This window comes from Papio anubis, chromosome 8 (genome assembly GCF_008728515.1).
Source record: "Papio anubis isolate 15944 chromosome 8, Panubis1.0, whole genome shotgun sequence".
In the NCBI taxonomy this organism is placed as follows: domain Eukaryota; kingdom Metazoa; phylum Chordata; class Mammalia; order Primates; family Cercopithecidae; genus Papio; species Papio anubis.
The window spans coordinates 89,867,326-89,894,780 of NC_044983.1; the positions used below are offsets into that span (position 1 = coordinate 89,867,326).

Genomic DNA, 27,455 nt, shown 5'->3' on the forward strand with positions numbered 1-27,455 from the left:
AGAACAGGGAGTTAATGTTTAATGGGTACAGAGTTTCTGTTTGGGGTAATGAAAAAGTTTTGGAAACAGATTGTGGTGATGGTTACACAACAGTGTGAAAGTTATTAATGCCACTTAATTGTACACTTAAAAATGGTAAGATGGCAAATTTTACGTTATATATGCTTAATCACAATAAAAAAGAAGAGGGAAAAAATTAATAGACTTTAATCCCTATAGCATAAAAGGATCAGGGAATTGCAGAGTAGTAGGTAGCGTGAATTCTCCATTTTATATGCCTTCTTTATACTTTATATACCTTTCATATATACTAACACCTTTGATCTTAGGCCTAAGACCAAAACAATCCTTTTTCTTAATAGTAAATGAGACACATTAAAACTGCTTCCAGTATTCACTCTTTTTTTTTTTAAGGGAGGATGGAATCTTGCTCTGTCACCCAGGTTGGAGTACAGTGGCATGATCTCAGCTCACTGTAACCTCCACCTCCTGGGTTCCAGCAATTCTCCTGCCTCAGCCTCTGGAGTAGCTGGGATTACAGGCGTGCACCACCATGCCCGGCTAGTTTTTGTATTTTTAGAAGAGACGGAGTTTCAGCATGTTAACCAGGCTGGTCTCAAACTCCTGACCTCAGATGATCTGCCTGTCTTGGCCTCCCAAAGTGCTGCGATTACAGGCGTGAGCCACCGCACCCAGCCAGTATTCACTTTTTATAGATAAAAATGAGAACAAATGTTTGGAATAGTGATACAAATCATTATGTGTCTTTTCTCTTTAAATCACCTTAAAGAAGTTTTCACTTACTTATGTACTAACTTTAAAAAGAACACCGATTAGAATCTCCACCCCTTCCCTCAAAGAGGTACTTACCATCACCAAAAGTTTATTTTATAGACCCAAGTACATGTTATTCCACTGACTGATTGAATGAGACAGGGTCTTGCTGTGTTGCCCAGGCTGCAGTGCAGTGGCACAATCACAGCTCACTGCAGCCTCGACCTCCCAGGCTCAAGTGATCCTTCCACCTCAGCCTCCTGAGTAGCTGATACTCCAGGTGCACACCACCACACCCCGCTAAATTTTTATTTTTTGTAGAGACGGTATCTCACTATGTTACCCAGGCAGGTCTTGACGTCCTTAGCTCAAGTCATCCTCCTGCCTCTGCCTCCCAAGGTGCTGGGATTACAGGCATGAGCCACTGTGCCCATCCTGTTATTCCTTTTAAAAAAAAATTATGTAATCTTCATTTCCAAGGTTTTCAGAAGATGTGTTCAGAGATACTGAAAATTCCAACAGGCAGAAAATACTGTTAACTCTTTAAATGGCATTTTCTTAAACATACATGCTTTTCTATATTATCTATATTATAAGCCCTGTTTTGTCTTACCTCAAATAGTTTTATATCTGGATTCAGTTTTGTAATCTCTTCATTCAGACCTGGATTACTTCTTCCTGGAGGTATAAATTTTGGTTTTTTGAAGGAATTTCCCTGCAACTGACTTGGCGCTGCAGATCGTCTCATATTCAGCAGTGGTGACCTGAAAAATACCCAAAACAGTAACTATCTATGAATCTAATTACAATCACCCCCAAATATAAAAATAGCTCAAAACTACAACTGAGATGCAGCAGGAACCCCTCTTAGGGGCCTGCCTGGCCCCCCAAGCATAGAAACAAAGGAAAATCTTCAGTTCCTTCAAAGGAACTTCCAGGCACCTAGCTAGCCCTGAGAAGTATATGAGCAATATGATTAGCAAGAAGGTAATAGCTTAAAATAATGGTGAGGGAAGTTAGAGTGACAAAATGTTTGGTTCCCTATAGAAACTAAAGGTAACATCTTAACATATGTCCTTGAGTTGTTTTTCAGAAATCCAGACCCCCACCAAATGTGTCTACTGACACACACACCTCACATTAGGGGAAAAAGGACTGAACTCTGCTATTCTTTTTTCTAAATTTCTTATTCAGAGGCCTGGAGGAAGTCATACCCACAGGCCAGAGCTCAACATTCCTTTCTGCTGACCCCAAGTTTTTAGACAAAGCTTCACTTCCTTAACCAATCCCAAATCAGAGAATCTTTTAATACACCTATGACTCGTAAGCCCCCACTTCAAGATGTCTCGCCTTTTTAGGCCAAATCAATGATGCACTGATTTATGACTTTGCCTGTAACCTCTGCCTCCCCATCTTTAAAAATGCTTGCATGTAAGCCATCACAGAGTTTGAGTCTTAACCATTAGTTGCCCACTTCTCCTCGCTTGGCACCCTGCAATAAATGTCTCACTTTCTCTTGCTGCAAATCCCAATGTCTGCAGACAGCTTTGCTGTGCCAGGCAGGTAGACTCAAGTTTGGTGTGGTAATACAGCCATGACATATGTAAAAAGGTAAAAGGGGCCGACGTGGTGTCTCATGCATGTAATCCCAGTACTTTGGGAGGATGAGGCAGGAGGATGAGGCGGGAAGATCCCTTGAACCTAGGAGCTTTGTCTCTATTAAAAATAAAAATTAAAAGAAAAAAGATAAGAGGAGCTTGGTGGTGCATGCCTGTAGTCTCAGCTACTCGGGAGGCTGGGCTGAGGGGATCCCTTGAGGTCAGGAGTTCAAAACCAGTCTGGGCAACATAGCGGCAAGACTTCAACTGAAAAAAACAAAAATAAAACATAAGAGAATAAGCCTGAGAAAACAACTTCAGGCTGGGCAAAGTGGCCCACATCCTTAATCCCAGCATCTTGGGAGGCCAAAATGGGAGGATCGCTTGAGCCCAAAAGAGCCCATCCCTTGTTTTTTTTTGTTCTAAAGAAAAAGAAAACAAGTTCAATAGCTAGTAAGATTTTATTTTTCATCAAGGGCTACTGAAAATAATTTAAGATTTAAATTGAACGGTGATATGGTTTGGCTGTAACCCTACCCCAATCTCACCTTGAACTGTAATAATCCCCACGTCAAGGCCAGGGCCTATTCTCATGGTAGTGAGTAAGTCTCACGGGATCCTATGATTTTATAAATGGGAGTTCCCCTGCACAAACTCTCTTGCCTGCTCCCATGTAAGATGTGGCTTGCTTCTCCTTTGCCTTCTGCCATAATTGTGAGGCCTCCTCAGTCATGTGGAACTGTGAGTCCATTAAACCTCTTTCCTTAAATTACCCAGTCTCAAGTATGTTTTTATTAGCAGTGTCAGAACAGACTAATACAAATGGTGTAAATTTAAGTATATGTCAATTTATCAAAAATTTAAGTATAATCATGGTATCTTCTTTAAAGCAATTTAAATAAAAATTTCAAAATATAAGGAAATACAATTCACATACAAATATCAAACATGTTGCTTTTTTTCTATTCCACTAATCCATAAACCACATGAGGGTAGCAATCTCATGCTTGTTTTCTCCACCAGTAATCACTATAATGTGTCTGGCAACAGTGACAGATACATTAACATCACTAACAAATATTTTGAATGAATGAAATCTGATAATTTAAAAGATATTTTTAAAATTCAATTTGTTTTTACTAGCCTATTTCATTTGAAAACAGTGGAATTTTTAAAAATATAAATCAAGAGACTAGAACCAGGTTTCCCAACTTTTGCTCAATCTTATTTCTATGAGGACTGGATAGGGGAACAGACAGAAAACAAGGACATTACATACATACATCATGTTTCTGAAATGGATAGTAGCAAGTACTCCAATTCAAAACAATACCACAAAACACTATTTAACATAAGCCATCAGCAAGGATGAACATGACTACCAACGTTATCTGTTTCACCCAGAAATTCCAATTCTGGCAACTTAACCTAAGGAACTATCAGAGATAATACTAAGTAACCATATATAAGAATAATCAGCTGGGCAAGACACAGTGGCTCGAGTGTAATCCCAGCACTTCAGGAGGCCAAGGCAGGTGGATCACCTGAGGTCGGGAGTTTGAGACCAGTCAGGCCAACACGGCGAAACCCCGTCTCTACTAAAAATATAAAAATTTGAGGCCGGGTGCAGTGGCTCACACCTGTAATCCCAGTACTTTGGGAGGCTAAGCTGAGCAGATCACGTGAGGTGAGGAGTTCAAGACCAACCTGACCAACATGGAGAAACCCTGTTTCTATTAAAAATACAAAATTAGCCAGGCGTGGTGGTGCGTGCCTGTAATCCCAGCTACTCGGGAGGCTGAGGCAGGAGAATCACTTGAACCCAGGAGGTAGAGGTTGTGGTGAGCTGAGATAGCACCATTGCACTCCAGCCTGGGCAACTAGAGCGAAACTTCGTCTAAAAAAAAAAATTAGCCAAGTGTGGTGGTACATGCCTGTTATCTCAGCTACTCAGAAGGCTGAAGCATGAGCATCGCTTGAACCTGGGAGGCAGAGGTTGCAGTGAGCCAAGATTGCACCACTGTACTCCAGCCTGGGTGACAGAGCGAGACTCTGTCTCAAAGAAAACAAAGAAAGAAAAAACAATAATCATGCTAGTATTAATTACAGTAGGGGGAAAAAGGAAAAAGAATGTCTATAATGAAGTACAAGATAAATTATGGTACACCCACACAACAGAACACACTGTCTTCATATACCACCAAAATTGAGTCAGTACTATTCCCCAAGCTAGCCATGTTCTCTTTTTCTCTAGGCTTTGAACAAACTTTCTCTTATATAATGTTGGGAATGCTTTTTCCGACTTTTCTTTGCCTGATTAATTCTACCTTATCCTCTAGAAGTCTTAACCATGAGCCCTCTTCATCTCCTCTCAAAGACTGGACTGGAGGACCTTTCTGCATATGCACTACCCAAGCACTTTTCATACTGCAATGAAATTTGCCCTATCATTCCCCCTGAGCTATTAACTCAGGCATGAAATCTTACATACAATTCATCACTATATTGCCAGTACCAAATACGCAGAAGGAGTTCAGTATTTGTTATGTGAACGATACCATTAATTGGGGCAGGGAGGGGGCAGGGAACAACACTTTAAAAAAATGTTTAATGACATGAGAAATATTTTTTGATAAATCAAAGGAAAAATGGCGACAAAACATGTCCAGTCTCATTCTAATTTTTAAAAAGAAAAGAAAAAGAAAAAGGATAATGCGTATATGTACATTTAAAAGACTAGAAAGCAAACGAGCATGAGAGAACTTGTTTGAAGTGACAGAAATAATCTATATAAGATTGTAGTGTGATTACAGGAGTATATATACATCTGTATATCAAAACATCAAAATGTACACATCTAACTGCACACTGTAAATTATACTGCTATAAAGTAGATATATATGTCATATATTAAAATATACAATTGTTTTTTAAAAACTAGAAAAACACATGCCACAATATTAACTGTAATTATTTCTAGGTCTGGTTAGAATAACCAGTAATTTTTATTCTATTCTGAGTTATTTTCTGTATATTTCAAATTTTTTACAATGAAAATATTACCTTTGTAATAGGGAAAAGTATCATGAATTAGATTTTTTAAATTACCATATTTCATCAAATCTAAAATGCCATCAATTGTAAGATATACTCTTGGTTGTTAGTCCATATAAAAGAAATGTTTAAAAGTAAATATTTTAAAAATAAAAATTTTTTTAGTTGTAAGATGTACCATTATTTTATGTATCCAAGAAAAAAAGTGTAGCCAATTAAACTATGATACACTATCATTGATGGTTAGACATTTCCTAATTTCATCAATGTTAAAATGATGAAACATGTAAATATTTGATATATAACCAGCCTTTACATAGTTTGAGGAATGAGTAGTAGAGGTCACTCTCTTCCATTTCTTATTCAACAACAAAATAGATCTCTATTAGTATAATCTTTAATCTTAGAGCAAATTATGAAACAGATGGTTTTTGACTGCTTTAGAAGCAGTATTTGCCAATGCCAGAAGTAAATACAAATTCTGGCCAAACAAGTCATGCCAAAATAACTTCATTAAACTAATTTCCTTTTTATAATGGGTAAGCAGAATACTACAGGTCTCTAAATATATAATTGACACAAGTTTGAAATTGATTAATGGCAACTGTCACAAAAGGACATGGATGTTAGGCCTTGCATTTAGACTCAGTTACTTAATGGTCAAATGAAATAGAACAATAGAAGCTGAAATTTAAAACTAAAGATTTTAGTGACTATAGTTCAACTGAAATAAGATAATGAGCCTTCTTAAACTAATAAATTCTAGATAGCATTAATAAAAATATGATGTCCACATCATTCTGTTCTCTACATTAATCAGACTCCCCTTTAATACTGTGAAAATTCTGACACTTTTTCAAAAGGAACACTTAAAAAAATACAGTAGTTAGAAACATCAACAGTAGAAATGAAGGAAACCAGAGTGTAGTTCAGATTCTGCTATTTCAGGGATGCTTAACTTTGGGGAAGCTATTTAACTCTCTAGACACCAATTTTCTCATTTATAAAATAAAGAATGAACTAGATGCTAAAATTTCTTTCAACACTAAATGTGAAGAATTACTACCCTAAACCCTTCTACATCTAATACATGATTTCTGATTTTTCAACCTTCCTATTTTGTAAACTAATAAAAATGATAATGCAAGCATACAAGCATCATCACAGAGCAGTGATTAAGAAAACAGACTGACTCTGGAGCCAGCCAGGCTGCCTGGCTAGAATCCAAACTGTGCTATTTACATATGACCTTAGGCACCCATCAAGACATTTAATTTGTTGATGCATTTCAAAGTAAAATGCAGAAATCAGTACATTTCCCCCCAAAAGAGTACTGCACCCTTATAGCTTTTTAAACTAGTTCTGTATGTTCATGTTGTCCTGTCCATAATAAATTAATTAATTAATTAGTGCTGTCTGAGCCCTTTTCCCAGGTCCTAGAAATAAAGCCATTTGGTAGCCCTGATGTGATGCTACAATTTCTATAACACCTATTAGCTTCAGTCCTTCCAAGTAAAATGGTAAGGCCAGGCTGACAACTGCAATACACCAGATAGCCACAAGTACTTGGCACTACACTGTGGTAAATAAGAACACAACTTTGAAAGCAAATGCCTGAATATAAATACTGACACTTCCCAATGGTCTTGCACAGTTTACTTAGGCTCCATGTGTCTCAGTTTCCTCATCTTTAAGAGGGGGTACCATAATCATACTTACACACCGAACTGTTGGGAGGATTAAATGAAATATGTAAAGCACTTAAAACAAAACTTGACACATAAGCACTCAATGTTATCTGTAATATTACTATCTATAATTAGTATTATTGGAGAATAGAAATGACGAAGGTCCTGTGGGGGAGATACAAAAGGGGTAGTTCAACATACAGGACAATGACCAGAATCTTTGGGTTCGTCTGGGCTTTAAAGAGAGGTATGTGCAACCATCAAACGTCTGGGATGCAAGAATGTAAGTAAACCAACTCTACCAAGAACCAGCAACAGTCTTTCCCTGCTGTTTCTGCTTTTCGACTTCCAACTACATTAAGTAGTAATTATCTCACTTCATGCCTTAAGTTGCTCCTTTGAGACTCCGGCTATACAGATGGTTCCTAATTTAGGACGGTTTCACTTAGAATTCTTCAACTTTTAAGAAAGCCATAAGCATTTAGTAGAAACTGTGCAAGTAACCACATAACTGTCTGTGGTCATGATTTTGCCCAACTGTAGATTAAGGTAAGTGTTCTGAGTATGTTTAAGGTAGGCATGAAATCATGTCCTTTACAGCAACATGGGTGCAGCTGGAGGCTATTACCCAAAGCGAATTAAAGCAGAAACAGAAAATCAAATATTGCATGTTCTCACTTATAAATGGGAGCTAAACACTGGGCATTCATGAACATAAAGATGGCAACAATAGACAGTGGCGACAACTAGAAGGGGGAGGAAAGGAGGAGCAAGGGTTCAAAAACTATTGGGTACTATGCTCACTACCTGGGTGACAGGATCAATCGTATCCAAACCTCAGCACCACGTAATATACCGATGCAACAAACCTGCACATGTACCCCCAAATCTAAAATAAACCGCTGAAAATTAATTTTTTTGATAACAAAAGTAGGCTAGGCCAAGCTTTAATACTCAGTAGGTTAGCTGTTTTAAATCCATTTTCGACTTAGGATATTTTCAACTCCGTAGTAAGTCGAGAAGCGTCTGTACCTACCTAGAAAATCTTTCATAAGGTAATCGATTAAAAGATTTTAAGGAAATACAAGAAAAACCTGACCAGCGAGGAGGTAAAAGTCCCTAAAGAAGGCGTACCGACACTCTCCAGGGCGTTCGCGGAGCCTTCACCCCCTGGTGCTGGGGAAGGGGCTTCCCAGTGCAGGAGTGAGGGAGAGACCCAAACGCCACAGAAGCCTGAGCAAAGCGACAGCAGGGGCGGCCCCAGGGGCCACAGCCCAGAACCATCCCTCGCACACAAACGCACACCTCTACACCCCCACCACCCGCCCTTCGCTCCTAGCCCCCCGGGGCCAGCAGCCAGGGCGTCCCTCGCACTTCAGACCAAAGTTGCAGGCCCGCAGGAGGCCACTTCGGTCGCTCCTGCCTCCTTCCCTCCCTCCTCCCTCGGAGGCCTGCTCCGGCGCCACTCCCTGCTTTGTCCCGCACGAGCCTACAGGCTGTCGCGGCCTCCCGAGCTTCCCCCTCCAGGACGCACCGGCGAAAATCTGACAGAAACCACTGGCCCTGCAAAGAAGCACTTCTGGTAACCAGCGATCCCCTCGCCACCGGAGAAGCTCAAGGCTCCCGCCTCGGCGAAGCCAATCGCGGACGAGCCCGGTGCGCGTGCGCACTACCTAGCCGCTGCACTGTCCAGTCCTGCCCTACTCTGATTGGACGACTCTATTGCATCACTGCGCATGTACCTTTGCGTTTCCCTTTAAAGGCTTCCAAGTTTGATTCAAGTTTACGGTTCAATTAAAAAAATACCGGTTTCGTGCCTACTTTCAGACACAGTGTAGATGCCGAGACTACAGATCTCACCATCTGCGTGGATAAGTAATAAATAAGGTATGATTCGGTGTGTGCGATAATAGAAATGCGTGCATCGCAGAGGTATACGATATCCTATTGGTTATTCATTAATCCGAAAAAACATTGACCTAGTGTTGCCTGCAGGATAATTTTCAAACTTTGTTAGGTTCTGGGAATATAGAAATGAATATGTGATTATTAGGCTCTCAGAAAAGGGAAGCCGCCCCCGGACTTGGAAAAGCATTAAAGGATATTAAATAGGAAAGTTACATCATTCAATGAGTATTTGCTTAGCACCTTCTAAGTGCTAGGCGATGACACAGTCAGCTATCCCTGAAAAATGGTATTAGAAAGGCTAATCTGAAAGGATAGGGAATGGCTAAAGGTTGTTTACTGAGTTTTATCCAACAGTTTGACAAAAAGTAAAAGCTAAAAAATATCAAGGGTGAAATGAAGATGTGAAACAGTGAGAACTCTTGGGCTGCTGGTAGGAGTGTAAATAGGTACAGCTATTTAAAAGAGTAATTTGAGGCTGGGAGCGGTGGCTCAAGCCTGTAATCCCAGAATTTTGGGAGGCCGAGGGGGGCGGATCACTTGAGGTCAGCAGTTCGAGACCAGCCAGGCCAACATGGTGAAACCCGGTCTCTACTAAAAATATAGCTGGTTTTGGTGGGGCGCGCCTGTAATCCCAGCTACTCAGCAGACTAAGGCGGGAGAATCGCTTGAACCCGGGAGGTGGAGGCTGCAGTGAACTGAGATGGCACCACTGCACTCCAGCCTGGGTGGCAGAGAGAGACCCTGTTTCAAAAAAAAAAAAAAAAGAAGAATGTGCTTATAAGGAGCTTTTATCCTGGGGACTTTTTCCAGTCATAAAGAGCACCTCATAGGTTGAGTTGTGCTTTTGGCAGCTCCCGGAGCCAGGGTTACAAGAATTTGAAATGGGGACCTACCAAGGTTGGGCACCTTGGTAAACTGCACCCCCGTCGTCTTTGGACTGGGACACGTAAAGAGTAAGGGTAACCAGAAAACAAGCTAGCTCTCGTAGTGTCTGCAGCCTACCTTAATATCATCTGGGAAGTTCAGAAAATCTAAAACAGATTGGCTAAAGGTGGCCGGGACATTCCTCTTGCAGATTTGCGTCTGGTTTGCTTGTTCACTTCAGATCATTACTCACATATGAAGTAGTCAAAGGGCCTTATCTGACAGTCTGTTACTCTCTTGTCTCATCTTCTATCTCCCTTACCCTGTTTTATAGATTTTCATCACACTTTCCATTCCCTAACATACACTTACTTGTTTATTGTTTTTCTACTACTCTCAGAATATAAGCTACATGAGGGCAAGATCTTTGCTTTATTCTCTGCTGTACCCATGTGTTTAGAACAGTACTAGTCTTTTTTGCTTTGTTTTGTTTTGTTTTTTGAGACAGAGTCTCACTCTATCACCCAACTGGAGTGCAGTGGCATGATCTTGACTCACTGCAACCTCTGCCTCCTGGGTTAAAGTGATTCTTCTGCCTCAGCCTCCCGAGCAGCTGGGACTACAGGCATGAACCTCCACGCCTGGCTAATTTTTTTGTATTTTTGGTAGAGACGGGGTTTCACCATATTGGCCAGGCTGGTCTCAAACTCCTGACCTCGTGATCCACCCACCTCGGCCTCCCAAAGTGCTGAGATTACAGGCGTGAGCCACTGCACCCAGCCAGAACAGTACTAGTCTTACAGACTGCACTCAAAAAATATTTGTTTATATTTATTTGGAGGCCAAGGCAGGAGGATTGCTTGAGGCCAGGAGTTTGAGAAAAGACCAGCCTGGGCAACATAGTGAGACACTGCCTCTTAAGAAAAGAAAGAAAGCTGAAAGAAGTGTACACATGAACTCTCTGTTCTGTTTTTGCAAGTGTTCTGCAAGTCAAACATTAGTTCAAGTAAAAAGTTTAAAAAGGCCAGGCATGGTGGCTCACGCCTGTAATCCCAGCAGTTTGGGAGGCCAAGGCGGACAGATCACTTGAGGTCAGGAGTTCAAGACTAGCCTGGTGAACATGGTGAAACCCTGTCTCTACTAAAAATACAAAACTTAGCTGAGCATGGTGGTAGGTGCCTGTAATCCCAGATACCAGGCAGGCTAAGGCAGAAGAATTGCTTGAACCCAGGAGGCGGAGGTTGCAGTGAGGCAAGATCGTGCCATTGCACTCTCCAACCTGGGCAATAGAGCAAGACTCCATCTCAAAAAAAAAGAAAGAAAAAGAAGTTTAAAAAACAAGATTTCCGTTATTCAACAAATACTAAACATGAAGTACTTGGTAATGCAAAGGACACCATAATGTGTAGTTCAAAAGTACTTTTCTGCAGAAGTGTATAGTCTGATTTTGGATTATCTCTAAAGGAAACTAATAAAATGCAATTTAGGCCTAGGTGTGGCAGCTCATGCCTGTAATGCTAGCACTTTGGGAGGCCAAGTGGGGAGAAATGCTTGAGTCTAGGAGTCCAAAACCAGCCTGGGCAACATGAATGAAACCCTGTCTCAAAAGAAAAAATCAAAGTCTTTGTCCAATTATGTGGATACATATATCTTTGGAAATGAATATATTGGTATACACCAATATATTGGTATTCATTTCATTTCCTTCTTCAATCGTTAAATGCCAAGTATATCACTCTAAACATTTTTATAAGGACATTATAGTGTGCCTTGGGGTTAACAGTAACAAATATTGGAGGTAAAAGTCTCTGTAACTAACACATTAATTGGTTATTACTTATTGGTTGTAATAACCAATTAATGTGTTAGTTACAGAGACTTTTAATGTTGAACTAACACATTAATTGGTTATTACTTATTGGTAATGTTAGTTAATTGGTTAAGCAGCATCAACATTATAGCTGGGGTGGGAGGAGTGGGGAGGAGAAAAATAATTTGGACACCTCCTTTTAGTCTGATTACCCTTCTTTTTCAGTTGTGATCCCACTTGTCTCCTAGCCACTACACTTGATCAATTTTGGACTGTTATTTTTTACTTTATAATAAGTATCTGTAGTACATTTCTCTTTTGATTCATATTCACCTCCCCACTACACACATTCCTACTTCTATTTCATGTTTCAGAATATGAGAAAATAATGCCCACTAGTGATCTGTTCATATCACACAGAAGTTAATGAATGGCAAAGGCAGGATTAGTACCTAGCTCTATTCGTTACTAATTTCTTACTTTTTCATCCAAATAAGTTTTGGAGGGAAAATTATTGAACAGTTTTTTAAAGTTTCACATGGTAGCTGGGTGTGCTTGTGCGTGCCTGTAATACCAGCTACTTGGTAGGCTGAGGCAGTAGGATAGCTTGAGTTCAGGACCAGCCTGAGCAACATAGTGAGACTTCGCTTCAGTAAAAAAATAAATTAATAAGTTTCACATGGTAATAGAGCAGTTGTGGATAATATTTATTTTATATGACTTGGGCTTTCAGGTGAATTATTTTTGATTCCTTATTTAGCTTAAAGAGAACAGTGATTCCAGAGGACCCTAACTTGTTCTAGAAGGGCCAGGTGAAATGTTTCATCAGAGTAAGTAGCAATTCTACCATTCCAGGATTACCAGAACATCTAAAAGCATCCTTCCTAGAGGAAACAACTGAAAGCAGCTGCAGACTTAAAGAGGACCAAAGCTTTACCAAAATATGTCCAAAGTATCTCTTAGCAAACCAAGAGACTTTCCGTGGGGAATACTACACAGTTTGTCAACTCAAATAACTTGTTGAGATTTATTAACTTGAAAAAAAGTTTAAGAATTTTTATTTAACTAATATTTTTGTTTTGTCTATTGCTTTAAAATGAAAATCATGTAATTCGGCATTTTTTTAATGAATACCTCAAAACCTTATTCCATTTTAAACTCAAGAATATGTGGCTGGGCGCAGTGGCTCCCAGCACTTTGGGAGGCCGAGGCAGGTGGATCATCTGAGGTCAGGAGTTTGAGACCAGCCTGGTCAACATGGTGAAACTTCGTCCCTACTAAAAATACAAAAATTAGCCAGGCATGGTGGCGGGCACCTGTAATCCCAGCTACTCAGGAGGCTGAGACAGGAGAATCGCTTGAACCCGGGAGGCAGAGGTTGCAGTGAGCCGAGGTTGTGCCACTGCACTCCAGCCTGGCGACAGAACATCTCAGATGTGAAATTGGACATAAGAACTTAGAACACAATAATAAGAAATGGAATTTCAAAGAAGTCTGTAGTCAAAAGTGTGGAAGCCCAAAAAACATAACTAGACTCTGCAGATACAGTCTAAGGCCACATATTCAAAGTCAATCATTATATGTAAACAGTTGAGGAGCAGATGGCTTTGATACATATAGTTTTTAGCAATCTCTCTTCAGTTCGCCATCAAATTGAAAAAGTACCCATCACCTATACTTTCATTTCTCAGTCATGCCAACAAATAGCATTACAGATTCTGCTTACCTTACCTTCAAATTCTCATTCCAATAAAGTTGCCATCACAAAGGTTATAAAATCTTCCAAACTGCCAAATCTAGTTGTCATTTCATCTTCATCTTCACCCTCTGTGATCCATTTGGAGCCTGTGACACTACTTACCACATCCGGAAACCTCCAGACGTTTGAACTTCAATTCTGCTGTTCCAAAATGCTACCTACATTTTCCTCATTCTGCTCCCAAGCACCTGCCCTTCTCTTCTCCCACTAGAAAGTTCTTTCAGAACAGTAACTGCTTTATTGAGTTTTATGCCATCATGGCCTAATATAATTCTAGCAGTATTACAGTATCTGACAAATATCTGTTCTATGTAATCCCTTCATTTCCATTACCACTATCCTAGCTGAGGACATTACTTTCATTTAGGTCACTGTATCCAAACAGTGAATCTCCTTAGAAGAATTATTAGAATCTCCTGAGAAGGTTTTTAAAGAGAGATTTGTAGGCCCCCAAAACTTGCATTTTTAAAGACCTCCCCAGATGATTCCTAAATTTTAAAACCATTGACTTGTAATCACAGCACTTTGGGAGGCCGAGGCGGGCGGATCACGAGGTCAAGAGATTGAGACCATCCTGGCTAACACGGTGAGACCCCATCTCTACTAAAAATAGAAAAATTAGCTGGGCATGTTGGCAGGCGCCTGTAGTCCCAGCTACTTAGGAGGCTGAGGCAGGAGAATCACTTGAATTCGGGAGGCAGAAGTTGCAGGGAGCCGAGATCGCGCCACCGCATTCCAGCCTAGCGACACAGCGAGACTCCGTCTCAACAACAACAACAAAAAAAAAAAAAAAAAAAGAAAGTGAAAAAAGAAAAGAAAACCATTGATATAGATCAGTGGTTCTGAAACCTTAGAGTGCATCAAACTTTAACAGAATTGTTTGCAGGACTTGTTAAAGCACACACACATTGTCAGCCCCTCCCCTCTTGGACCTGGGGTCGTGTTTAAGAATATTCTTTTTTTGAGACAGGGTCTCCCTATGTTGCCCAGGTTCAAGTGCAGTGTCGCATGATCATAGCTTACTGAGTTCATGGACTCCTCTTGCCTCAGCCTCTCCAGTAGCTGGGACTACAGGCACATGCCACTACACCTGGTTAATTTTTTAATATATATTTTGTAAAGACAGGATCTTGCTATGTTGCCGAGGCTGGAGGAATATGCATTTCTAACAAATCCGCAGGTGATGCTGAGCTGCTGGTCTAGGGACTGCTCTTTGAGAATTGCTCATAAAGAACTTTGCTGTAACTTCTTTATTGGTCTGCCTTCAGGCTCTTCCCTCTCTAATCCTTCCTCTCTGCTGCACCAAAGTAATTATCTTTTAATCTTTGTATTTTTTCAATTTTTATTCATTTAGTTTTTGATACAAGGTCTTCCTGTGTCACCCAGGCTGGAGTGGAGTGGCACAATCACAGTTTACTGCAGCCTTGACCTTCCAGGCCCAAGCAACCCTCCCACCGCAGCCTCCTGAGTAGCTGGGACTACAGATGTGCACCACCACACCTGGGCTATTTTTACTTTTTTTTTTGAAGAGATGGGGGTCTCACTATGTTGCCCAGGCTGGTCTCTGACTCCTGGGCTCAAGTGGTCCTCCTGCCTCGGCCTCCCAAAGTGGTGGGATTTACAGGCGTCAGCCAGTGCCCCTACCAGTTCCCTTTTTAAAAGAATACTTCTGATTGGGAGTTACGTGAAAACATTTTTCATAGTGACTGACTGATAGAAGCTCATAAAAGTGCACCAAATCTGAAAATGCCACTCACATTTAAAAAGTTCAGTTACTCCCTAAGGCTTAGCATAGCAAATAAGACCTTTGATAATTTGACCCCAGTCTCCAAATATACCTTCCCCTCCATCCCCTCTACACTGTCCCTACATTCCTACACTGGCCAAAGTAGACTACTCACTGTTCCCTGCAATTACCACCTCCTTACATTTAAAAAATATTACCATATGCCCTGAGTATCCTGGAAATTCTGCTTAGACAGAAACTGGACTATCCTCACTTAGAATCTATGTCCAAAAAACCATTGTAAAAGTGTCCCCAAACTGATAGTCTCCCTAAAACCACATCAATATTGTTCAGTAGAGCTATTAAACATTAGTATAATTCTACTTACATAATTTCCACTTATTTATCAAGCAGGCACTAATTTCTGGCTTCAGAAATAACTTAGCAAGTAAGGCATATTAAGTATATTTTTGTCTAGGTAGTGGAGGATCTAATTTAAAGTAATAATGCTCTACATGTAAAAAAAAAATCAAATACAAATCTTATTTAATCCCCATAACCTACTGATGTAGGCAGAGCAGATAAAGAAATTTAGGATAGGCCAGGAGCAGTGGCTCATGCCTGTAATCCCAGCACTTCGGGAGGCCAAGGCGGATGGATCACTTGAGGTCAGGAGGTCAAGACCAGCCTGACCAACATGGTGAAACCCCGTCTCTACTAAAAATATAAAATTTAGCTGGGCATGGTGGTGAGCACCTGTAATCCCAGCTACTCGGGAGGCTGAGGCAGGAGAATCATTTGTACCCAGGAAGGGGAGGTTGCAGTGAGCCAAGATTGTGCCAATGCATTCCAGGCTGGGTGACAGAACGATACTCTGTCTCAAAAAAAAAAAAAAAGAAAGAAAGAAAGGAAAAGAAATTTAGGATAAGAGGAGTGATTTAAAGTTGCACAGCTAGTTAGTAGAGCAGAGAACTGGTTCTCAAAACCAGGCTTTTTGGTCACAAAGAACTTCTCCACAACATCATGTCCTATCACAAATATACCTGGTAAATTTCACCTTCCCAAATAAAAATAACTCTTTATAGAAATTCCATTGTGATTTCTAAAACAGATGCTATCATCAAATTCTTCAGGTTGAAACTCTGTGGGCACATTTTGTCCTGCATAATTTTTTGTTTTGCTCACAAAATGTTTTTAATTTTTAAATTGAATTAATTGCATATTTGAAAACTGATTACACAGTAATCCAGATTTTTGGCTTCTCCCTAAAAGTCAGAAGCACAACCATTAAGAGAGCTATTATGAAAACCAAAACAAAACAGAAAATAACAAGCATTGGCAAGGATGTGGAGAAATTGGAACCCCTTTGCACTGCTGATGGGAATGTAAAATGGTGCAGCTGCTGTGGAAAGCAGTATGATGGTTCCTCAAAAATCAAAAATAACAGAATTACCATATCATTAGGCAATTCCACTTCTGGATATATACCCCCCAAAATTCTAAGTAGGGTCTTGAAAAGATATTTGTACACTCATGTTCATAGCAGCATTATTCACAGTAGCCAAAATGTGGAAGCAACGCATATGTCCATCAACCAATGATGAATAAACAAAATGTGGCATATCCATGTAATGGAATATTATTCAGTCTTTTAAAAAAATTCTGACACAGGCTACAACATGAATAAACCTTGAGGATATTATGCTAAGTGAAAAAAGCCAGCCGCAAAAGACAAATTTATACGGTTCTACTTACATGTGGTATTTAGAGTACTCAAATTTACAGACAGAAAAGGAGAATGGCGGTTGCCAGGGGCTGGGGGGACAGGGAAGTGAGAGTTGGTATGGGTATAGAATTTCAGTTTTGAAAGATGAAAAAGTTCTGGTCGGGCACAGTGGCTCACGCCTGTAATCCCAGCACTGTGGGAGGCCGAGGTGGTAGATCACTTGAGGTCAGGAGTTTGAGCAGGAATTCGAGACCAGCCTGGTCAACATGGTGAAAACTCATCTCTACTAAAAATACAAAACTTAGCCGGGCCTGGTGGCGTGCGCCTGTAATTGCAGCTACTCAGGAGGCTGAGGAAGGAGAATCACTTGAACCCGGGAGGTGGAGGTTGCAGTGAGTCAAGATCATGCCCATGCACTCCAGCCGGGACAACAGAGCAGACTCTGTCTCAAAAAAAAAAATGAGTTCTGGAGATTGGTTAATACAATAATGTGTATTGCTAGTACTTTAGTTTGCAACCCCTTCTCTAGATTATGAAGTTATATGACCCTTAAAAGATCCTACTCATTAACTCCTAACTGTCCTATGAATTTAAAATAATAAAAATTAAAATTGCATAGATAATCTTTTCTGCTTAACTAGTCTTTAGGCCAGGCACAGTGGCTCACGCTTGAAATCCTAGCACTTTAGGAGGCCGAGGAGGGCAGATCACTTGAGCTCAAGAGTTCGAAACCAGCCTGGCCAACATGGCAAAACCTTGTCTCTACTAAAAATACAAAAAACTAGCCAGTCATGGTGGCTTGTGCCTGTAGTGTAGTCCCAGTTACTTGGGAGGCTGAGGCACAAGAATCACTTGAACCTGAAAGGCAGAGGTTGCAGTGAGCCGAGATTAGGCCACTGCACTCCAGCCTGGGTGACAGAGTGAGATTCCATCTCAAAAAAACAAAACGAAACAAAAAAAGTCCCCCAAAAACTAGTCTTTATACAAAAGCAATTCCAAAAAGATTTTATACAATTGTAATGCCAAGATTTCCTTTTCTTAAAATACTATTTTAAAAATAGTTACTTTTAAAAACCCACAATAAAATCAGTTGGAAATGTAATGATTGGATTATTCAAGAATTATGAATTGTTCCATATACACTGCATACACTTAAGATCTCATTAACTTTTGTTTTAAAAAATGATGTGGCCAGGCATGGTGGCTCATGCCTGTAATCGCAGCACTTTGAGAGGCTGAGGAGGGCAGATCACAAGGTCAGGAGATCAAGACCATCCTGGCTAACATGATGAAACTCCCGTCTCTACTAAAAATAGAAAAAATTAGCCAGGCCTGGTGGCACCCACCTGTAGTCCCAGCTACTCAGGAGGCTGAGGCAGAAGAATCGCTTGAACCCAGGAGGTGAAGGTTGCAGTGAGCCGAGATCACACCACTACACTCCAGCCTGGGTGAGAGCGAGACTCCGTCTCAAAAAAAAAAAAAAAAAAGATGTTTACATAATTGTTTCCTTTATTAGATTGTGAGTTTCCTGAGGGCAAAAAATACATCTTAGTCACCCTTATATTCCCCACACTGTACTAGGGTATATGGAACACAGAAGATGCGTAGGAGACATTAGTTCCTACATTCTCATCCTGCAGGTTTTTGCAATTACTTTTTAAAAAAGCAATAAAGCTAATCTAACTGTGCCTACTACTCCTTCACACAGAATACTACCTGCAACATTCTTTTTAAATAAAGGATAACAATATTTCATAGTATTTCTTTTTTCTTCTTAGGAAATAAACACAAATCATTCTATCAACTCCTTTTCTACAGATTAAACTTGTCCTCAAAGGAATTCTGCATCTTTCATTAATTTCTAAATGCCACTCAAAACTTTCCCTGAAATAGGCCGGATGTAGTGGTTCATGCCTGTAATCCTAGCACTTTGGGAGGCAGAGGCAGGTGGATCACTTGAGGTCAAGAGTTCAAGACCAGCCTGGCTAACATGGTGAAACCCAGTCTGTACTAAAAATACAAAAATTAGCTGGGCATGGTGGTGGGTGCCTGTAATGCCAGCTACTCGGGAGGCTGAGGCAGGAGAATCACGTGAACCCAGGAGGCAGAGGTTGCAGTGAGCCAGGAAAGCACCACTGCACCCCAGCCTAGGTGACAGAGTGAGACTCTGTCTCAAACAAACAAACAAACACTTTCCCTGAAATGTCTTGTTTGAGGCTCACTTCTGAAATAACTAAAATACAGTGTTGGGTCTCTGAAACTCCATTGCCTTAGGATGAATTACTAATTTTGATCTCTAACACACTTAACCTGAAAAGTAGCTTCTTCTCCAAGATGGAGAGGTAAGGAATTAGGAGCTAGCCAACCTGATTTTGTTATTATTTCTTAGAGATGGGGGTCTTGCTCTTGTTGCCCAGGATGGACTTGAACTCCTGGGCCTAAGCAATCCTCCCACCTCAGCCTCCTGAGTAGCTGGGACCACAGGTGCCCCACTACTGTGCCCTGCTCCAATCTGATTTTTTTTTTCCCACCCTGTCATTCAGACTGGAGTACAGTGGCGCAATCATGGCTCACTGCAGCCTTGACCTCCTGGGCTTAAGTGATCCTCCTGCCTCAGTCTCCCAAGTAGCTGACACTACAGGCATGCACCACCACACCTAGCTAATTTATTATTATCATTTTTTGAGACAGTCTTGCTCCGTACCCCAAGCTGGAGTGTAGTGGCTCGATCTCTGCTCACTGCAACCTCCACTTCCTGGGTTCAAGCAATTCTCCTGACTCAGCCACCTGAGTAGCTGGGATTACAGGTGCATGCCACCGTGTCCAGCTAATTTTTGTATTTTTAGTAGAGACAGGGTTTCACTATGTTGGTAAGGCTGATCTCAAACTCCCAACCTCAGGTGATCTGCCCGCCTAGGCCTCCCAAAGTGGTGGGATTACAGGCATGAGCCACCATGCCTGGCCTCACTCAGCTAATTTTTAAATTTTCTGTAGTGACAGGGTCTCACTATATTGCCAGGGCTAGTCTCAAACTCCTAGGCTTAAGTGATCCTCTTGCCTTAGCCTCCCAAAGTGCTGGGATTACAGGCATGAACCACCGAACCTGATTTTAAATCCTGTTTCTACCATGCTTGAGTCAAGCTCTTCAGCTTTTTCCATCTGTAAAATTAGATAATACCACCTATGCTGGATTGTTACAAGGACTAAGTGATTTTTGCGTGTAAGGGCTGCTCAATATGGTGGATTCCTTCCCTTCTCATTTATCTGGGACTTGTAGTCACTCAAGACATTTTAAATTTGCCTGGCATTAATTTGTTTCTACACTAATAATATATTACCTTCATTGGTCTGAATTACTGGGTATTAACTTAAACAGCAAAAACAGCTTTCTGATATTTCTCAAAGATTATATCCCGCTTAATGCTAAAAAACAAACCAAGAAATTACGTTTCTATATATGGCCATGTTCTTATTTAGAAACATAGTTACTTAAGAAAAATTAACTATTTTTTACATGTATTTGTGTCAGATATTGGGGCAAATTTCGAACTTTACCTAATGTGTAAACTATATCTTTGGGGAAAATGAGCCTATTAGGTTTAAGGATCAAAGGGGATTTAAGTTATCTTGACACAATGAGCTGAGTCTTGTGTTTCCCCAAATTCATATGTTGAACTCCTAACCCCCAATGTGGTAGTACTAGAAAGGGTGGGACCTTTGGGAGGTACTGTGATTTAGATTAGATCATGAGGATGAGATGTTCATGATGGGAATAGTGCCTTTATAAGAAGAAAAAGACACAAGAGCTCTCTCTCTCTTTAAGTAAGCACCAAGGAAAGACTATGTGAGCACTTAAGAAGGTAGCTGCATACAAGCCAGGAAGAGGGCCCTCACTGGAACCCAACCATGCTGACACCCTGATCTTGGGCTTCCAAGCCTCCAGAACTGTGAGAAATAAATTTCTATTGTTTAAGCCACCCAGTCTATGGTATTTTCTTACAGCAGCTCAAGACACTTGGGTCTTTCAAGGCCACTAGTTATGAAAAGATTGCCATAACCTTTCACCTAAACATCTGATTCTTTACAGCTAAGCTTTGCTTCAAGGTGTTTTCTTAATGAAGATTGTATTCAGTCACAAATAATTCCCCAAAACAGATTGATAAAAGGATGGATGAGACTCATACACTCCTTTTCTGATTAAGAGAACTCTGTATTTTATGCCACTTACATAGACTCAGTGTGTTAAGACATTATCTTGGGGAAAATATGGCTACTTTCTCAAAGTTGTAAGCTTTATTTCTATATATAAAGTTCAGCTTTTATTAGATGTTTCTGATTCCCAAAATAATAGTATTAGGACACTCCTTATTTTAAGCTTTAAATAATTTGTATAATAAAATAGTGTCAGTAGGTCCAAAGCTGAAATGCAAAGTTCAGATTTCTAATACAAAGGAGAGGAGTATTTTGTTTCTTTTGGTACAGCCATGGTTCCCAAACTGTGTACCAGGGCACCTTAGCAAATTAACATGGGTGCCACACAGTATTTTTAAATTTTTGAGAAAAACATAGCAACACCTGTTGGACATAACATAAACTACTACTTCGAGGTAGTTTACATTTTCAACATTAAATAGCATTATATTCCTTTCTATAACAACATATCTTTACAAAACTGGGTTTTCAGCAGTTTGATAAAAAGTACTGTGCAAGAAGCAGAGAGGAGAAGAAAATGACACTGATTCCAAGGTTTGAGACATGCAGTGTCCACAGTTACTAGTGGTGATGATGTACATTCTTATTAAGCCGTTGTACCTAACTGCTTAATAAACACAAGTATTAGATAATTCTTTTGGACCAGGTATGCTGTGAAAAAAGTACTGAGGCACTAAATAGTGTCATGAGCTGAGAAAGTTTGAGAACATCTGTGCTACAGGCAAGAAAAATACAAAACGTCATTCAGTTTTTCTACCTAGAAATTTTCTAAATAAATAGTCATACAAAAAAAAGGGAAAATATATAGAAACGTACATACAAAGTTTGGATTTTTATTGAAATCTTGTTAGGTATCAAACAAAATCTGCTTTCTTCAGATAAAAATATTCTCTCAGATGTCTCCAGATAACTGCTAAGTCTAAATTGGTCCTTCAATGTCTTATTTTTATTGTCCTCACAAAATGTTCATATACAGTTAAGATGTTCCCAAAAGGATTCTTATCGTGTAAAGGAGCGTACATGACGACCTCTACCACTTCCTCCACTAACAAACTTTCCTCTTGAGCCTCCACTGCCGCTATTTGCACTAGCCCAGGAAGGTCCAAGTCCCCCACGACCTCTAGAAGCACGGTCCCGAGGACTTGGGCGGTAACCTGTAAAAGAAAAAATATAGTTTTTAGTTCCAACGTCCTTTCTTTTCTAAGCATGTAAATACGAATCTACATCACTGAGCTCAAACCAAGAATTACTCTTTTCTCTTTTAAAACTCATGTGCAAGCGCTGTGAACGGGGTGAAGATTGTTGAATTATACATTTTAAACAGGTAAACTATATGGTATATAAGAATTATATCCCAAATAAAACTTGTTATTTTTTTTAAATGTGCATTTGAAACCAAAAGCTACTTCTGATGAGCAACATTCTTGACTAGATACGGTAATGTTTTAAAAAAAAAAAAAGTTATGTGCTTACACGCCTACGACAATAAGCAAAAAAAAATATGCTATACAAAGGTATCTCTGTTATTAAAATACTTTGTGGTCAGAAAGATACCTTAAGCATTGACTTTCATTACTGAAACATAAAAATAAGAGCACAGCACCATGAAACTGTTCAGATTATACAAACAGTTCAGAAACTAAAAATTTGATTATTTTTATAGAAGATGTATATTGGGCATTTATTCAAGGATATAAACGTTAAAACTTTAAGTCTATACTCTAAAATATTCTCTCCCAGAATGAGAGTACAGCTGACCCTTGAACAACATGGGTTTCAACTGCCTGGGTCCAGTTATATGTGGATTTTCTTTCACCTCTGCTACTCCTAAGAAAGTAAGACCTCTCCTCCTCTTCCTCAGCCTATGGAATGTGATGACCTTTACGAAGATCCACTTCCACTTAATAGTAAATGTATTTTCTTTTCCTTAAGATTTTCTTAATAACATTTTCTTTTCTCCAGCTTATTTAATTGTAATACATTATATAATATATAATATATAAAATATGTGTCAATCAACTGTTTATGTTATCTGTAAGGCTGCCAGTCAACAGCATACTATCAGTAGTTAAGTTCTGGGGAAGTCAAAAGTTATACTTAGATTTTTGACTGCGTGGGGCAAGGGGATGGGGAGTTTAGCACCCCTAGCCCCCTCTGTATATATCAACAATTTAAAAAGGAAGAATTCACTTCCCTTTTCTCAGCAATATCAAGTAGCAAGGATGTATACCTGTAGAACTAAGGGGTCGTAATGGTGGAAGAGGGCCTCTGTTAAAATTGCTCTGGCCTCCACGACTTTCATTGTAATTTCCTCGAGGAGTATTCTGAGCACTCCAACTGGAGCCTCTTGTTCCTTCCCGACGACTGTAGTTTCCTAAACACAAACAGCACAATCAAAATCACTTTTTTCACAACTTCAGTTGGATTCTTTTAAATGATAGATTTTTCTTAATCTTCAAAAGAATGGAAAAGAAACTGAAATTTTGTAACTTGACTGTACTATATATATAGTGGCAGCATCACAGTGGTTAAGAGCAGAGACTCTATAGCCAAACTGCCAGGGATCAAATACTGGTTCTGCCACTTGTATTTATGTGCCCTGGTCAGCTGACTGACAATTTTCTCTTCCGCAAATTAGGGGTACTAAGAGAACTTGCCAAATGGGGTTGACATGAGGTTATAATATGTAAAATGCTTATAAAAGTTCCTGACACACCTAATCTAAGTGTTTGTTATTAATATAAACACAGATTCTCTTTCACTCTCACCCTCCTAACTCAGCAGGTATGAAAATATGGTTATCAATCCACTACTAAGGTATAATTTCTGTAAGTATCCCTAGTTTCTAAAATCTTGTAAGGCCAGGTGCAGTGGCTCATGCCTGTAATCCCTGCACTTTGGGAGGCCAAGGCGGGTGGATCACCTGAGATCAGGAGTTCGAGACCAGCCTGGCCAACATGGTGAAATTCCATCTCTACTAATAATATAAAAATTAGCCGGGTGTGCTGGCACATGCGTACTCAGGAAGTTGAAGCAGGAGAATCGCTTGAACCCAAGAAGCAGAGGTTGCAGTGAGCTGAGATTGTGCCACTGCACTCCAGCCTGGGCAATAAGAGCAAAACTCTGTCTCAAAAAAAAAAAAAAAAAAATCCTGTAACAATTTCAAACAAACTAAATGTAGCATAGGAAAGCAAGCAGATTAGGCAGATCAATGGTGAACTGCACAGAACAATCTTAAGAAAACTGTTAAGTATAATTGTGAAAATAATGTAAGGGTATTACTCAGAAAATGTATAATTCTCAATGTAAAAAGGAAAATAAGGCCGAGCACGGTGGCTCACACCTGTAATCTCAGCACTTTGGGAAGCCAAGGTGGGTGGATCACTTGAGGTCAGGAGTTTGAGACTAGCCTGGCAAACATGGCAAAACCCCGTCTCTACTAAAAATACAAAAATTAGTTGGGCACGGTGGGGCATGCCTGTAGTCCCAGATACTTGGGAGGCTGAAGCAGGAGAATCGTTTGAACCAGGGAGGCAGAGTTGGTAGTGAGATGACATCACACCACTGCACCCCAGCCTGGGCGACAGAGCAAGACTCATGTCTCAGGAAAAAAAAAAAAAAAAAAAGGGAAAATAATTAGCCAAGACTTCTAAATTCATTCTTAGAAGTACAATGTATGAAAGGTTCATTGAAAAAAAAAGTTTCTTTCTTCTGTCCAATAGAGTACTCTGCAAACAGTACCACTAGTCCAGAGGTGGCTCAACTGTAGCAACAGGAAAACAGTTTATCTGAATCTCTTCCATCTAAATCACTTTCATTCAATATTTTAACATTCCAATATTCTAACCCATTAGAGAATACATACTAATTAGTTACCTTTTGAAGCAGGTGGTGTGAAAAACCTATTCTGACTGTGGAAAGCACCCCGTCCTCCTCTATTGCCTGAAAACCCACCACGGGATGAAATCTTCTGTGAAACTTTGAGTGGCCGTTTTGGTGGGGGTATTCCATCTTGAGGAACCACTTCTTTACTTTCAGCAGCAACAAAGTCATCCACATGCATAGATGGTGGTCTACTTGTGTTCTGTTTTCTCTGACGAAAAATATCATGAGGTCGTATACCCTGTCCAAATCCTCCCCTGCCCCTTCCTCTTGGTGGTGGCACAACGTGAGCTCGTTTGGCAGGTTCGATGTATTCAGATTTTCCACTATTAAAACAAAAACATACCATAAAACATTTTTCTTTCAGATTTCTGCAAAAACAATCTTTATAATACTCAAAATTACATTTCAATTTTTTTGTACTCCAATTCTGTTAACTTTGCAAGGATCTATCACACTTCTGGGATAATACAACAAACTAGCTAAGAAAGGTACTCACATTTCATTGTTATGAATAACAATGTTTTAAAATAATCCAGTTTACTTCTTATTCAAACCTTCCAAAGTCTTGTAAAAAAACAATATAACAAATGTACTGGGTATATACTGGCCAAATTATTATGTTTAAATAAAAAAATCCAAACAATGTTCATGATTCAAATGTTATGTTAACTTCCTTTCCAGTTTAACAGCACGTGCGTATCTTTTTTTTTTTTTTTGGAGACAGAATCTTGGTCTGTCACCCAGGCTGGAGTGTAGTGGCACAATCTCGGCTCACTGCAAGCTCCACCTCCTGGGTTCACGCCATTCTCCTGCCTCAGCCTCCCGAGCAGCTGGAACTACAGGTGCCCACTACCACAACCAGCTAATTTTTTTTTTTGTATTTTTAGTAGAGACGGGGTTTCAACGTGTTAGCCAGGATGGTCTCGATCTCCTGACCTCGTGGTCCAACCGCCTCAGCCTCCCAAAGTGCTGGGATTACAGGCGTGAGCCACCATGCTCGGTCGCATGTGTCTATCTTAAAATACACTAAAATACATAAGTTTATATGACCAAAATTGAGCTCTTCAGTGGAATAAATTTTACCTTGAAGTTATAAAGGTCTCATGCTTGTGCTTCCCAAGTTTGAATCCTTTAGTAGTCTTGGTTCTTCCTGGAGATGATGGTTCTGACAAAAATGAGCGCTCTAATTCTGAGTGCAAATCAAAGTCACTACAGCATTTTTCAGAGAGTTCAATTAAGTCAACCTTTACCTGCAGTCATAATAATGAAACAAAATACATATTAAATGTAATTATTGGCATAATATTTGACTATAGAAATTCTTATTACCTATAAATTATATTTGCCTCTCATAAGAAATAAATTAAAGATCTACCTCTTTCCCTCATCTTTTTAAAAAGCAAATGGCATTGGTAGTTTAAAAACAAACACACACACACGTCGTAGTAATGCTACTTTTTTTGTGTGTGGCATTCTTCAAAGCAGGGCTATTAATCTAGGAGACTTTTGATGCCTGAGCAGGAAACTCAGTATTTGTTTATATAAATTAACACTGTACTATCTCCTGAACTTTTCCAAAAAAAGAATCTGAAAATAACATACTCTGCCAGTCTTATATAGTCAACATTTCTGTCACAAAAAAATTCTATGCCAGATTCCCAAAAGCTCTATGCATTTAATGAGGTTCCCATCTAAGTTTACTTTCAGGGAAATCAACATTCAGTTTACTTAGGTTTTATTCAAATTTATCAAATGTAAGATACCTAAAATTTCTCTAATCCAGAGGGTTACAATTATCATCACAAGACAGTTGTGATTCAACTTAAAGTTATGAAATTAGTAACTTTTAACAAATATTTTATACCTGTGCTGCCCAACATGGTAGCCACTAACCACATGTGCCTATCTAAATTTAAATTAATCAAAATTAAATCAAAATAAAATTCAGTTCCCTAGTCATCCACATTTCCATTGTACAACATGCACATGAGGCTACTGTTTTGGACAGGGCAGACTACAAAATATTTGCATTCTTGCATAAAATTTTACTGGAAAGGACAGTTTTAAAGAATCACTGAACAGCTTGCACTAAAAAGAAATTAATTTTAATGCACTTCTAATTGAATTGTATGTGGTTTTTTTAAAAAAGGAAAAGCAGCTCTCAACACACTGAATACAAATATGAAGCACATCATTCTTTTAGTTTTATTGTACATGATGAACACCAGTATGTTTCTTTGATAAAGGAACAATATGCAGTATATTAAGATGTGGCTAAAATAATTCTCCCTACGACATCTCTGAGAAGCATAAAACAGACTGTATTAAATTTTAAGTAGTTAATTATACTCTTACCTATTCAACATTATGTTTAAGAATGTCAATTCCCATTCATACTGTATCATAACAAATATACTCTTTACAAATTTCCAAACTGAGAGCCACACCATA

The 27,455-nt window shown here is 39.6% G+C and overlaps 2 protein-coding genes across 5 annotated transcripts in view; both read right to left on the reverse strand.

The window, feature by feature from the left end:
* RAD54B (RAD54 homolog B) overlaps positions 1 to 8,772 on the reverse strand; it is a 134,015-nt gene extending 125,243 nt beyond the window's left edge. The window contains exons 1-2 of one of the 3 annotated variants that reach the window (XM_021942507.2): positions 8,649 to 8,769; positions 1,388 to 1,538 (exon numbers count right to left, since the gene is read on the reverse strand). In XM_021942507.2, coding sequence (XP_021798199.2) covers positions 1,388 to 1,522 — 135 coding nt within the window. In that variant the 5' untranslated portion in view covers positions 1,523 to 1,538; positions 8,649 to 8,769. Of the gene's footprint in view, positions 1 to 1,387; positions 1,539 to 8,648 lie in introns of all 3 variants that reach the window. The other 2 variants (XM_003902978.4, XM_009213344.4) reach the window with 2 other exon arrangements.
* A 13,157-nt stretch (positions 8,773 to 21,929) lies between these two features.
* Positions 21,930 to 27,455, reverse strand: part of VIRMA (vir like m6A methyltransferase associated) — a 64,913-nt gene continuing 59,387 nt past the window's right edge. Inside the window, exons 20-23 of one of the 2 annotated variants that reach the window (XM_021942506.2) lie at positions 26,088 to 26,254; positions 24,996 to 25,327; positions 23,350 to 23,493; positions 21,930 to 22,273 (exon numbers count right to left, since the gene is read on the reverse strand). In XM_021942506.2, coding sequence (XP_021798198.2) covers positions 22,119 to 22,273; positions 23,350 to 23,493; positions 24,996 to 25,327; positions 26,088 to 26,254 — 798 coding nt within the window. In that variant the 3' untranslated portion in view covers positions 21,930 to 22,118. The remainder of the gene's footprint in view (positions 22,274 to 23,349; positions 23,494 to 24,995; positions 25,328 to 26,087; positions 26,255 to 27,455) is intronic. The other variant, XM_003902980.5, reaches the window with a different exon arrangement.